General features: G+C 51.6%; 1 protein-coding gene across 3 annotated transcripts in view; it reads left to right on the top strand.

Annotated features, from left to right (window-relative positions):
• The first annotated feature begins 1,307 nt into the window (after positions 1 to 1,307).
• ALPK3 (alpha kinase 3) overlaps positions 1,308 to 14,167 on the top strand; it is a 43,479-nt gene continuing 30,619 nt past the window's right edge. For 2 of the 3 annotated variants that reach the window (XR_004422327.1, XM_033100019.1), the window contains exons 1-3: positions 1,308 to 1,477; positions 6,660 to 6,698; positions 10,042 to 10,163. Coding sequence is in view for 2 of the 3 variants with exons in the window: in XM_033100019.1 (XP_032955910.1) it covers positions 1,335 to 1,477; positions 6,660 to 6,698; positions 10,042 to 10,163 (304 nt within the window). In the remaining variant the exon portion in view is untranslated. The remainder of the gene's footprint in view (positions 1,478 to 6,659; positions 6,699 to 10,041; positions 10,164 to 14,167) is intronic. The other variant, XM_033100020.1, reaches the window with a different exon arrangement.

Below are 14,167 nucleotides of genomic sequence, written 5' to 3'. Positions count from 1 at the left end.
ATCCATCTATAGATAGTCTAAAATCTGCTCGATCTTCTAAAACTTAATCCCATAGCCTTTGCCTCTCTTTCCTGTGAAAATGGGGAAAGTTAATTATGACTTTGATGTTTGAAGAGAGGGATTAAGCTGCTCTTGGATCTGGCTTTCATTAAACTAGGAAGCTCCTTTGTTTCTAGGCTTCCCCTTTCAGTTATAGCCCAGGGCCCATTGTATATAATTCCTATTTTCCTCTGGGATTTTCTAGTCCTTAGACCAATTTGCTTGGGTTTTATCCTAACGCCATTGTGCATAGACAAGGCTGAATAGTTTGGGTAATTTAGGAGGAGGTGGGTTCTACTTTCTAAGAAGCTCGTTGCCTAAGAAGAAGGCTTCTTATTTCTACCCTAGACGGTTCTGAGGAGGGCTTTGAATACGATTTTAAAATGGGGAAAAGAGAAGACAAGTAGGGGGATTGGGGAGGTGATAGGACAGGGACAGGAAGTTGAGAAGCAGCGCTTAGAACCTTGCTCTCAGAAATTGTTGAATGACTGAATGGTTTTTCTGGGCCTTAGGACTCAACCCATCTCCCCCTTGGATGCTAAAGAGGTGAAGAAGGAGGTTTAATTATTCTAGACGTGCTTATCAAGCCCTCAACCTATGCTAGATAATGGAGGGGAACAAAAGACACATAGAGGACTTGTGGCCTCCTAGGAACTGAGGTCATTCGTGTAGGTGTGTGGGTTTGTCCAAGTGCTGGACCAACAGCCACTGGCAAGGCGAGAGTCAGTCAGGGCTACAGCCTGGAGGAGGGACTGTCCTGGGAAGTAGCCTGAGCTCTGAGCTCCTAGCAACGTTCCCCCCCTTCCCCGCTCTCCCCGGCCTCTGCGGCCTCTCAGGGCTTCACCTCGCGCTCTTCACACTTCATCTTGGTACTTTGGTACCTTCGCCAAGGTCCAGAGCCCCAGCCTCCACGTCTGCCAAACAGGCCAGGAACAAGGCGGGCAGGCGGGCAGGAGCCGGGGTCCCCAGGACGGCGCCCCCTACCTCCCGGAGGCTTCCGGGGCCCCTGCCCCAGCGCCGGGCGACCCCGCGCGTGGACGGCGCGCTCCGCACACGTCGGGCGGTCGCTGAGGGAGCAGCCGCGGCCCTCAGTCGGCCGCTCAGGCCTCGGTGCGCCTTGGAGGCCGCTGCGGGCCGGCCGGGGGAGGGACAGCAGCAGGTGACAGTCGGCCCGGGGCTATAAATAGGAGTGCGCGTCAGCCGCGGGCAGGAGCAGCGGCCGGCCGGCGCGCAGGGCTTGAGGGCGCGCGGGGCCGGGGGGCAGCGGCAGCGGCAGCGGCGGGCCGGGCGGCAGTATGGGCTCACGGAGGGCCCCCAGCCGCGGCTGGGGCGCGGGCGGACGGGCCTGGGCCGGGGGCGACGGCGAGGACGACGGGCCCGTGTGGACCCCCGGCCCTGCCAGCCGCAGCTACCTGCTCAGCGTCCGGCCCGAGACCAGGTGAGTCTCGCCGGGGAGGCCCTCGGGGGGCGCGTCGGGAGGGCGGAGGCCAGATTAAGGCCCTGGGTGGGGGACAGGCCTCTGAAGGCCCGAGGCTGGGGACATGGCCAGGACTCAGTGGTCCTCACAGCCCCTCAAGGCCGCGCTTCACCGTCCCTTATGGTTCCTCATGGCCCCTCAGGGCCCGTGGGCCTCAGGCCTCGGGCAACTCGAGGAGAAAGGACCTCCTTGGGGGCGGTTTCCAGGGGCCTGAAGGCTTCCTTATCTCCCGTGCCTCACTCCCGCCCCATGGCTCACCCCATACTTGCCTACTCCCTGGCCTCGGATTCCACAGGGCGCGATAAGGAAGCCAGAGCGCCTGAAATTCCTCCCTGGCTGGAAGGGAGGGGAGAGCATTCTACTGAGGAGGGGTGGGAGTGAGGGGGCGAGGGGCGTGGGGGAGCTGGGGGAGCAGCTGGGGGACTGCCCTGAGTGGGGGCTCTTAGCTGGGTGGGGTAGGGGTGGGGAGTCAACAGGAAGAAATAAACCTATGCCAACCAAGTTCTTCCTCTGGGCCCGGGACCCTAGGCACCCTGGCATCTGTGGGAACTGGGGAGGTGGTTGGGCAGGCTGGGGTGCTGGTCGGCCCTGTCTGAAGATTCAGCGCATGTGACTCTGAGGGAGCCAATTGCCCTTCCAGTTTAGGGGAGCGGAATGCCAAGGGAGGAACCCAACTGATGCACCCTTTACTCTTCTTCCGAGAGTTACGGAGGTGTGCGTGCTTTGTTTCAGAACCGAGGCTACCCCAGACACACAGATAGACAGTAGAGAAGCAGACAGAGGCTCAGAAGCGCACAGACACACGGGACACTCGCATTGCCATGGAGATGGGACACTTCCTGCCCTCTCTGGGCAGCTCAATTTCCCTCCGACAGGGGAGCCTGTTTTCCAAAGGGAATTGTGAAGGTTGGCTATCGGGACGGTGGCGGTGTCACAGCCCCCAAACTTAGCTTGTGTAGTGTAGAAAAAGCCACTCTGGTTACTTGTCTGGACACCTCTTGTCCTCAGTTCCTAAAACAGCACAAAAATAGGCATCAAGGACATTCAGGAAAAGTCCCAGGCACTTCCTCGTGGATTGGCTGAGTTCTGTTGACCTTGGAGTTGGAAAAGTTCAAATGTAACCGGAACCTGTTTCTGCATAAAACTCGTCAAATGGTGTCACATGTCTGGAGCAGGGCTGAGGGCTTGTGTTAGTGACTGAGTCAGACTAGACACCGCCCCTGGCTGCCAGGAAAGAATGCCCCTTCTTCCTAACTACTGGCTCTAGGGAAAAACTAGAATGAAATTTGGCCATTTATTGCAGTCCGTGATGAAGCTGAGTGCCTTGTAGGAACCTTTCACTTGTCTCACATTTGTCACAATAACTTGTCTGGGCTCCAATGTCTGGCCTTCGTCAATACCAGTGGAACAAGTAAAAGAGAAACAGGGTCTTGCCTGAAGCCAGCAGTAATGGAGGGAAGGAAAAAAGGGTAGCTTGAAAACCAGGCAGAATGGGGAGGGCATGGCATCTGGCCTGTTAGGGAAAAGGCTGGAGAGTGGATATCAGCCGGCCGTGTTCACTCTCCAGCTGCCTGGCTGAGCCTTTGTAGGGAAGGTACATTTTAATGGCACACCTGATGAGCACAAAGCAGTGTGCCAGCCTGGGAACTAACTACAGGAGCGATAGCGGTGGCTGGCTTAAGTCCCCTTGAGCCTAAACGGGAATGTTCTTAAAAGGAACCTCTTCATCAAGATTTGCAGAGGGCAGGGCTGAGGCAGTGGGAGGGAGGGTTTTCTAGCCCAGGACTGGGGGCTGTGTTTTGCCCCGGCCAGCTAGCCACAGATCCCCACAGGTCCTGAGGGATAAGGAGTGCCAGATGTCTCTCGCCTCAGGAAAAGCCTCTGGCCAAAGAGGGGAAAATGTGAATGTGGCCATCTTGAGGAGCGGAGAGGGGGTAGTTCCCACTACTCTAGCAAGTCCTGACTCGTGTGCTGGACCAGGTACCGCACAGTCTGACCCTCAGAACAGCGCGACCACCTGTGGGGATGGGCAGAGGGCCCAAGAGATGAAGGAGAAAGGGTCCCGTGAGCATTTTGCCCAGCTGTCCCTGACTGCAGCCCAGGGCAGCGCTGACTATCCCGGAGCGCTGGCCGAGAGGCGAGTTCTGTTTCCACTCTTGGCTCCAGCATCTCTTGGGTCGACCTCTTTACAAATCTCTCATGGAGCTCATGGCGCATCATTCTCATGGGCTCTTGTGAGGATGGGATGCCCCTGGGAGCTGATGGACAGCTAGACTGGGGGCCGGGCCACCAGAAACCGTGGCCCAGGTCTAGAACCCGTCTCCTGTGCACGCCTCCCCTCCCCCAACACCGTGCTCCTGGAGGACTTTCCAGCCCATAGTCAGCTGAAGAATATTTCCAATGCCTACTGGGGTCAGAGGTCCAACATGCAAATAGCCCCACCAAACTTTAGGCCCAGGCTCCTAGGGCGTCTAGGCTAGAGTAACTAAGGAACCACAGTTGGGTAGATGCAGTCACAACTAGCTAGTTCTGAGGGATAGTCAGAGGTTCCAGAAGTCTCTGCACCCCCCTCATTTCTCCAAGGCCCTGGTCCAAATAGTCTCAGAAGCAGTAGAATCTATGTTTGCTACAGACAACTTTGTATCATCTGTTCAGTCCTGCTTGGGTCAGGAGGTTGTCTAGGGCTTTTAGGGAAACTGAGGCATCCAGTCAGGACTTTCCAAGGGCCTTTTATGGCTCAGAATGTATGAAAGCCAGGAAGGATGAGAGGCCCTCATCTGTTATGGCCAGTCCTGGTTTTCCCAGGCCCACTTCTGTCCTTTATGAGAGAGCCTTTTCTTCCTGGATGAGTTCCCATTCTTTTAAAGGAGGGTGGCATTCAAACTTTTTATGATCTTTCTGCCCCTAAACTTGATGCCTCTGATTTCGACTCCTCCAGAGTCAGTCAATGGGGAGTTTCCTGCCTGGGTGAGAGCCCTGAGCCTGGTTTTGGCCTAATCTGCAGGGGACAGTCGTATCTTCTACCTTCTGAAAACACGATGCGTGTGTCACCCAGGATTCCTTCTGACCTGGTGGACGATGTAAGGGTGGGGCCCAGAGAAAGCAGGACAAGGGGGCTGGGGAGCAAAGCACCCCAACCAGGCCTGGAGAGAGAGCCGGGGACGGGTCCCTCTCCCGGGGCAGTGCCTTGTCCACTTGCAGGTGGAAGCTGTGGAACCTGTCATTTTCCTCTTTGAATTAGCTGATTCTCTCCCTCTGCTTCCCAGGGAAGAAATCCAGACCCAACAAAGGAGAAATCTCTCGATTCTGAGGAGAAATCACAGGAAGTTCATGGTCAGGAAAGGATGGAGTTGGCCAGTGCCTTGGAACTATGGGAGGTTCCACCCACGCGGCCTCCAGAGGATTTTTAAAGCTCTGAGCAAAGGCCGCTGCATTCTTGCTTTCTTCTTTCCATCTTTTCTGGAGCAGCAGCTCCCTCTGGGGGGCAGGACCCTTCCTGTTTGAAAGATGAACTGCCCTTCCTTCACTCCCTCCTTTACCCTCTTTCTCTTTCTTCCTTCCATGGAACAGCTGTTGAATACCTACCGTGGGCCTAATGCTGTGCTCGGGGCTCTAGAAGCCACAAAAAGAGCCAGGTTTGAAGGCTGGGTGGGCAGGATTGAGTTGAGAAGAAGGAAAGAGGGAGGGCTATCCAAGCTGGGAGGACAGAGGTGAGGGGTCAGAGCCAGGAACGGACACGTCTTGCCAGTTAGAGACAAGTCTGATTACAGTGGAGCCTGAGTGTTGGGAAGTAGAGAAGCATGGTTGTGGTGGTGGGGGCAGGGGGAGTAGATCAGGGAGGGCCTGAAATGCCCAGGCCAGGAGTTGAGACAGTCTCATGTCTGGTGGGGGGACTGTAGCATTTTTTTCAGAGGAGAGGTGTGAGGAGGGCTGAAGGAGAAGGGAGTTGAGATGGTCACCGGATACGGAGGCTTGAGGGTCTAGATCTGAGCGCAGCAGCAGGACGAGAGAGAAAGGGAGAAAGAAGGGCCACGAAGTGTTGACTGATTAGACCTGGGGTTGGAAAAGATAGAGGAGTCCAGAATGGCAGGTTTAGAGCTTCGGAGTTTGGGACAGTGCTGGGGGTATCCACAAACCCACTGGCGTGGAAGTCATGTTTTTGGGCAGAGGATGAATTTTGTTTTCGGATGTAAAGAGACAGACTGTCCGTGGAGAGCCTTTCTTGTGGTTAGAGACGTAGAGCAAGAGTACCGTAGAGCAAGAGTGCCGCTGAGCAGGCTGGGATGCTGATTTCCATGGTAGGATCGCTGCAAGGAGTGTGTGTGTGGCTGTGGTGGCCCCTGAGGTCTAAAGAGCCATGGGAGGCAGTGGCCCTGGACTCCACGGGAGAGCCTCGCGTTCGGGAAGGTGGAGGGAGAGGTGGAAGGTGGCTCACAGCAGGCGGGCTGGACCTCCACTAAGGGGCAGCCCTGGGTGGGTCCACAGCCCCCAGCTAGTGTTTGTTCTCTGCTGCCCCAGGGCAGGAGGGCTGACCCAGGCTCTAGGCGGAACGGGCCTTGTGCTGGTCTGACGGAGCTGGGTGCCTCCTGGCTCCTGCTGAATTAACTGCTTTGTTTTTCTCCTCTTTCTCCCTCTCCCAGCTGGTTTGCCTTGTGTGGCCTCTTTAACCAAACTTTAACACATTAATGGGTGTTCTACTTCCCAGCCTGTTAGGGGGTTTCCAGGAATGGGGGCTCTTCTCCCCCAAAAGGCCAAGAGTTGAAGCCAGAAGCTACCCCCAAGCTGGTGTGCCGTGGGTGGGGAAATGTGCCAGGCAGCTCCAAGTCCCCCTCTTGGGGGCAGTGACTCCAGTGCCTGGGACACACCTTTCTCAAAGGGCAGCCTCAAGTGGCTTCCTTCCTGCCTAACCATTTCCCTGGACTCTGCTGCGTTTAGTGAGCTCTTGGTTTCAGATAGACTGGTGTCCAGTGGTGAGGCCACTTGCTAACTGGAGCAGGCCAACTAAGACAGCTGGTCCCTTTTAATAGAAATGCCTCTGGGCCCCAGATGGTGACCGATTAATACTTTGCAGATCGTTGTTGATTTCGCCGCCTCCTCTCCTTGCTTTTTTGGCCTAATGATTCCATTTGCTGTTTTTGCTTAGCTTATCAAGCAGCCGGTTGTCTCTCCCCAGCTCTGGAAGGTAAATGCACATTGCATTACGTTTCTCTGACTGCTTTTTTCTTGGGTCTGGGCACCGAGCGGTTTCTGGGTGACTGCTTGTGCACTAACACTGGGCTGCATGAGGTGAGAGGGGGCTGGAGGGTGGGTGGCGGAGGGTGTGAGAGGTACTCACGTGAGCATGGGTCTCACAGGGGCCAGAGCTGATGCTTGCATGGACCATTTGAAAGGGGTGCAGGAACCCAGAAATAGGCCAGGGTTCTGGGATGCCTGCACTGTATCTTTGTGCCCCGGGGAGAGGCACTATGTAACCAGAACACGAGCCACCGTTCACGTGACCTCCTGCTCCACGCTAGGTTTTCATGGGTTTGGTAACCACATATCTCGGTTTCACTCCTGATCACCTATCTTCTAACCATGGCTACTGCCTTAATTTTTTCTCCTCATCCCTTCAGTTCTCCTTCTACCATGTCTTTCTCTGAATTTCCCTTTTCTTTGGCTCCTGTCCACCCCTGCAGACTGTGAGCTCTGTGAGGTCTGGGGACATTGTATTAAGGTATTGCTGCATTAGCATGTTCCCTGACTGCTGCAGAGCCGGGCAGGGCCTGAGCGGGCCCTGGACGGGGTTTCCCTGTGGATGCCTGTCCTCTTGTCTCCCGAACTGGGGACAGCTCTCTGCCCCTGGCTAAACTGTTATGATCAAAGTCGAGAGCATTTCCTGGCTATTCCCACCACTTGGTCCTCATCCCTAACTCTGGTAGATTTGAGGACCGTTGGCTACAGTTTCTTGACACTGAGAAGGATTTCTGAGTAGGTAACTGGCCTCTGAATAGCTAATGATGTCTACACACATGATCAGCACCAACCACGTAGGTTTCCTTTGATGGGAAGAATCCTGAGGACCCTTGTTCTGGGTGGAAGAGAGGGTATCACAACCAGTTCAAAGTGGGGCGTGGTCAGTGCTGAGAGAGAGACCAGCGTGGAAGTTTATTTCAAGCGAGATAAATAACCAAACGTAAGAGCAGGGTTAGGTTCTTTTGAACATCATGTAAACCAACGATCCTGGCGTTCTCTAGAGAGCACATGATTAGGCCGTGACATCCTCATGAAGTCACAGAGTTGGAAGGACTTGGGAGTGTCAGGGTGGGACCAGACCATTTCCAGATGTGTGGACTTCCTGGCTTTCCAGGGGACTGGAAGCAGCGCCCTGAGTGCATCCCACATCTGAGGGGTGTGGAGGGTGGGGACAGAAAGCATGTGACATTCCGTGGCACGTGACAGTGTATGCCGTGACTCTCCCTACCCCCTCGTAGCATGCCAGATTCACTCCTCTGGAAGGCTTTCATCCAGACACGCCATCAGCAGTTAGTATGATTTTCCCATGTAAACATTTAAAAAACTACAGCTTAGGACCTAGTATGGAAAGTTTGAGAAGATAAGTGTTCTTTCCCTTCAAAAAAGTAATGCAATAAAAGAACCACTTGTTGACTATCTAGCACGAGCCACTGTCTCTGCAAATTTCCTTGCAGCTTGATTTCTATATTTTCTCACCCAGTAGCTGAAATTATTTTCTTAGGCTTGCCCAAGCAGCTTTGTCCCCGAGAGCCTGAGCTGGATATTAGATCCAGGCTCATGTCCACGAGCAGGGAGGGTTCGCACTAAGTCGGGAAGACATAATTAGGGATGTCTTGAGTTCCTTGCAAAATCACAGAAGTCTGGTTGCTTTTGGCAGTTTTCTCTAGAAACGGTGGGTTGGGATTTAGTATTCCCTAAAGTTAGAAATTGCTGTTAGCATGAGAGCAGCAAGAAATGTTTTCAGATGTTGTGTTTCCTGAGTGTCAGGGAGGTGATAGGCCCCTCTTGTTTCTGAGTGGATGAAAGGACAAGGAAAGACACTTAGTAGATGAGTTGGGAGAGGGTTGCAGGGCATCGAACTGCAGACCCCACTCAGATGTTCAGGCATGCCAGAGGTGGGGATCCCCTTTCTGGGGGATCCCTTTTCTGTCAACTCCCAGAAGGCCAGGCACCTGCAGCCCTATGGGAAGCCACGGCTGCACCCCTGCCAGTCTGGAAGTCTTCCTTGATTCCGACACTTGCTGGGATGCAGCCTTTGACCTCAAACTCACGTCCAGGAGGAAAGCCCCAGAAATGACAAATTGAATGGGGAAGTGTAGGGTTGTAGCTCCTCCTTGTCCCCACAGACGCACCCTGCCTCCTCCTGGTGGAGAGGTCATGGGCAGACGCACATTGCCTGCGGGGAACCACCGAAAGGCAGCTTTGAATGATTTGTCTTTCTCATCACAGTGCCTCCTGCTTCTCTTCACTTTCCCCTCACATCCTCCCTGCTGCTCACAACAGGGTGTGTGAATTCGTAGGGGAGGCGGGCGGGGCACGGCTTGTGCACCACACAACCTGGCTATGTGGTTACGCTTCACGCCTAGGCACGCAGTGTGTCTCTGCTGGCCCGTGAAAGGGTTTGGCACAGTGGTTTGCTTCCCGTGCCCAGGGAGGAGAGAACTGTAAATGCTGAGCATTGTTGGTGAGTCTGTGCAGGACTTAGCGAGCCCACAAATGCCCTGAATTCTGTGTGGTGGACTGTCACAGGGCACTAAAAGTCCTGTTTGTAGTTCGGCAGTCCTGCTGGTTGGTCCTGGAGCTGCCAGGTGCCCACCTGAGCATGTGTTCTCCGCGACAGAGAGCCTGGCCATGGCTGGCTTCCCGCTGCAGGCCCGTAGCCCTGTGTAGGGTCAGATTTTATTTGATTTTCTTTTTTCAGATGTCCCTATGAAATTGGATCGTGACCCCCTGCATTGGCAGGCTTTTCTTTGTCTGCTATGGGCCTATGCTCACGAATGCAGGGGTTTCTTCTTCGCCCAAGCTTTAGGAGAGGCCCCTGAACTCAGGGACCTGCGCTTCCTTAAGGGCTGGCCAGCTGTCCCCTCTTTGGCATGAATGGAGGCTGCTGTGCTGGGGTCTCCCTCTCTGAGGCTGGGCCTACCCGTGTGTGTTTCCCCATGCACGAGCTCCCTGGAGGTGAAAGGTGGAGGGTGAAGCAAAGCCCCCAATAAGGATGGACGGGGACAGCAGGGCTGGTGGCCTGGCATGTGCAGGAACCTGGCCCGCGGTCAGAAGCCAAGCCTGGCTGTTGTCATGGGTCTGGGTCAGCATTCCATTCTGCCCCTTGGTGCCATCCCTGCCCCCACCTGGCCCAGAGGCCTGGCTGCCTTGAAGAAAGACTGGCCCAGGTGCTGAAGCCATGACTACAGGATGACGGATGGACGTGGTGAGGTTTACACTGCCTTGCACACACCGGGCTGTGGTATTCTGGGGAGAAGCCTGCTCTCAACGACTCTTTGCCTTTCCAGGAGCACCTTCTGCTCCATCATTGCTCAGCTCACAGAGGAGACCCAGCCGCTGTTCGAGACCACACTCAAGTCCCGGGCTGTGTCCGAGGACAGCGACGTCAGGTTCACCTGCGTTGTCACAGGTAATGAGGCCATCTCCATGATCCATCCAGGGTCACAGGTAATGAGGCCATCTCCATGATCCATCCAGGGTCCCAGAGGCTGTAGGGGGGCGGATTGGCTGCGTGCACAGAACTGCAAGTTGACAATCTCCTTTCTTAGCTTTCTCTCCAGTTTGATCTCCCTGTGTGGACTGGGGTCCCTTTCTCCTCCCTGCTCTTCTTCCAAACCTGTCTTCAGTAAAGGTTCCTCACCCTCAGGCACACATACACAGTTGATGAGTCTTAGTGCCAAAGAAAGCAGCTCTCCAATTGAAAGAGGTTTTTGAGATCATCTCCCCAAATGCTCGTGTTTTACAGTTGAGTAGTTTGAGGCTTGGGGGTCTCGAGCCTGAGACATGGTGATGTACAGTGATTCTGACTCAGACCCCGGAGACTGCCTGGCTTGGAATGCTGGCTCGTCCCCTTTCCAGTTATGTGGCCTGAGTAGGTTACGTGACCTCAGTGCCTCATCTGTGCCACGGGGATGGGAGTATGCCCTGCACAGGTTCCTGGGAGACAGTGCACTGATGCGTGCAAAGCATTTGGAGTCGTACCTGGCACATGGTAAGTACCACGGAAGTGTTAGAAAATATGACCACTGTAGTTTGCTCTTCACTGTGCTCCATGGCAGATTTGACGCAGTGGGCTGCAGAGCAGGAAGCGGAGCGGTGCTTCCTGGGAGGGGAGGAGGGAGGGGGAGTACTGGGAAGCTGGCCCTGGTCTCTGCCCCTCCCTCAGACCTGCCAGCACTCTCCCACTGCACCAGGGCCTGCAGGACGAACCAATGGGTGCCTACCCGCCTCAGCTGTGCAGTCACCAGGTCAAGGGTTCCAGGTTAATGTTCCCTCCAAGAGCCTTTATTTTTAGTAAATCAGGGGCGTTGGTGGTTCCAGCTGACATACCCTGATTCTGGGGGACGTGTCGTCTCCAGCTAAATGGCTTCTTTGGGATTGGGTTTCCAAGACATTTCTCACTCTTACCCAGAACTCTCTGAGCTCCGGACTGAGAACACCGCCAGTTCCAGGGGACACAGAGATGTGCCTGTGTCCCTTACCTTTGTACAGCATTACACAGTTTGCAACATTCATCTGTTTCCATTGTCACTGAATTCTTACAAAACCCTGTGAAGTAAGTGCTATTATTAGTTGAATTTTACAGAGAAGGAAACTAGAATAGGTCAGATGACTCCCACAAAGCTGGTGGGGACGAGGTGGGGTTTTTTTTCTGCAGCCTCTGACGCTCCTCCTTATGCCTACATCTCCTACCTAACCGTGGCACGAATGCTGTTCTAGAAAAACGCGGCTCTTACACAACTCCATGCCTTTTTGCATACGCTCTTTTCCCTAGATAGAAAGTACTTAACTCTTCTTTTTAAAGAACATTGTTTTTTTTTTTAATTTTAAAGAAAATTAACTTAAAGTGAATGTTTTATCAATTTAGTACGTGCACATAATTTCAGACTTCAAATTATACTAAAAGGCATATATCAAAATATAGCAGTTCACCCCTCCCACCAATTTGTCTTCCCGGAAGCAACTGTTTTGAGCTTTTAGTTGTTACTTCTGGTGTGTGAACATTTCATAATGCTGAGTAATATGTGAATACTGCTGCTAACTTTTGAGTCTTCAAGTCTAGATGCTATCTAGTCTTCCATTTATGGTATATGAGGAAATAGCTCTCTTTACCATCATTTTCTCTGCTTCCTTTCACTTGTCTTCTCAATGTAGTTCTATCATAATTTTTGCTTAAATCATTATTTACTGTTTACTTTCTTAGGCTTATTCATAACCAAACATTGTAGTTTACTATGATTGTATTATTTCTTCTGTTTTTCCTAAAGTTAGTACTTTCCTTAATTTTTCATTTAATTGTTGGTATCTATTGCTAATTTTTCTAATACTTTCTAATAGCCTCTTTTTTAGCTTAGATTTTTTTTTGTTAGTTTCAGGTGTCCAAAACAATGTAATAGTTAGACATTTACACCCCTCACAAAGTAATAACCCCCTCCCCCAATCTACTATCCCTCTGACATCATATACAACTGTTACAGTAACATTGACTCTATTCCCTATGCGGTACTCCATGTCCCATGACTATATATATATATATATATATATATATATATATATATATATATATTAAATTATAGTTGACATACAATATTATTCAGCTTCAGCTTCAGGTGGACAGTGCAGTGGTCAGGCATCTACACCGTCCCTGATAAGTGCCCATCTGACATCCTACAAAATCTTTACAACACTATTGATTATATTCCCCAAACTGTCTTTTATATCCCTGTGGCAACACTGTGACTACCAATTTGTGCTTTCTAGTCCCCTCACCTTCTACCTCATCTCCACCCCCCTCCCAACTAGGAACCATCAGTTTCAAATAGCCTCTTAATACAATTTTCTGTAAGGTCAATGCCATTAGTACTCTGTCAGTTATTTCCTTGGTGACATTCCTCTCGCAGATCTCTATTCTCTTGTCTGAACGGGCGACCTCTTAGGCCTGATCCACAACCGCTCTCCTGGATTCATTTGCCTTTTTCCTTCCTGGATTCATGTCTTCCCTTTTTTTGATTTACTCTCTGGCTTTATTGAATAACATCTTCCAGTAGTTCCGTCAGATCCTACAGGTGGTACAACAGCAGGAGGTATTGTGATGACCAGCCCTCAACCTGTCTGTTCTCTGAGTTATTCTGCTCCAATAACTGCTCTCTGGGTCTGGCACACAGTTGACACCTTAGACTTTCCTTCACTGTCATCCTGTCGATTCTCTTTCCTCCTTCTGTGACAGATTTCCTGTGTTCTGTATTTCACATTTTTCTCTTGATTTACATTTTTGTTTTGGTAGCTTCCTAGGAAGAGTACATGGGAAGTAAATGTCAGACAACTTGTGTCTGAAAATGTCTTTGTTTTCTACTTTACTCTTGATAGAGAGTTTGGCTGGGTATAGAATTCTAAGCTGAAAATAATTTTCCTTCAGAATTTCAAAGAGAGTGCTCCATTGCTTTCTTGCTCCTAATGTTGCTCTTCAGAGCGGGAAGACAGCTTGATTCTTTATTATTTGCATGAGACCTTTTTTATTTTCTCTCTCTCTCTGGAAGCTTGTAAGAATGTTCTGCTATTTCATAATGATGTATCTTGATATGGGTCTCTTTTCATCCTGGGGCATGCTTGGACGCTTTCAGTCTGGAAACTGAATGCCTTTAGTTCTGGGAAATTTGAGATTATTTTGATGTTGATTTCTACCTCCTGTTTGTTCTGTCGTCTAGAACTCCTGTCATGTGGACATCTGCTCCCAAGGACTCATTCTCTTACTATCTCATCCATTTTTCCCCTTTCATCTAATTGTCTTTTTGCTCTAATTTCTGGGAGATTTCTTCAGTGTTATCTTTTAACTCTTCGTTGAATTTTTAATTTCTAAGAGCTCTTTTAAATCCTTTTCTGTGACATTTCATTCTTTTCATGAATTTAACATCTTCTCTCAGCTCCCTGAGACTAGTAATGATAGTTTTCTAAAAGTTTCCTTCTCCCTGCATAGCTTGTGTTTCTTCCAGTCGGCTATTTTCTGTTAATATTTGTTTTGGTCCATAATCTTTTCCAGGCTTTCCTCTAGGAAAGCTATGCGGGATGCCCTTGGGGGCTCAGAGGTTCTTCCCTCTCAGGTGGGCACATGTGGGGCCAGGGGCCTTGACTGGGCCTCTGGCTTCTGTCTCCTCCAGGGGACCCGCTGGCTGAATGCTCCTGTCCTCCTGCCCATCTCTGTCCGACATGGTGACCCCCTTCCCCCACTCTCCTCAACACTACTGTAGATTCTTTATTGGGGTGTGTATGTGCACATGCATATGCTGAGGCAAGAGAAGGGGGGGCGCCAGCCACAGGCCAGCTGGGCAAAGGACTGAGCCTTTAGAACCAAGTTTCTGAAGAAACTTTTTTTTGAGAAATAAGTCTAATATAATGACTGCTGGGGGCAGAAACTTA

Source organism: Rhinolophus ferrumequinum, chromosome 28 (genome assembly GCF_004115265.2).
Source record: "Rhinolophus ferrumequinum isolate MPI-CBG mRhiFer1 chromosome 28, mRhiFer1_v1.p, whole genome shotgun sequence".
In the NCBI taxonomy this organism is placed as follows: domain Eukaryota; kingdom Metazoa; phylum Chordata; class Mammalia; order Chiroptera; family Rhinolophidae; genus Rhinolophus; species Rhinolophus ferrumequinum.
Note: the sequence above shows the minus strand (reverse complement) of the source record. Positions and strands in the feature narration are given on the sequence as shown.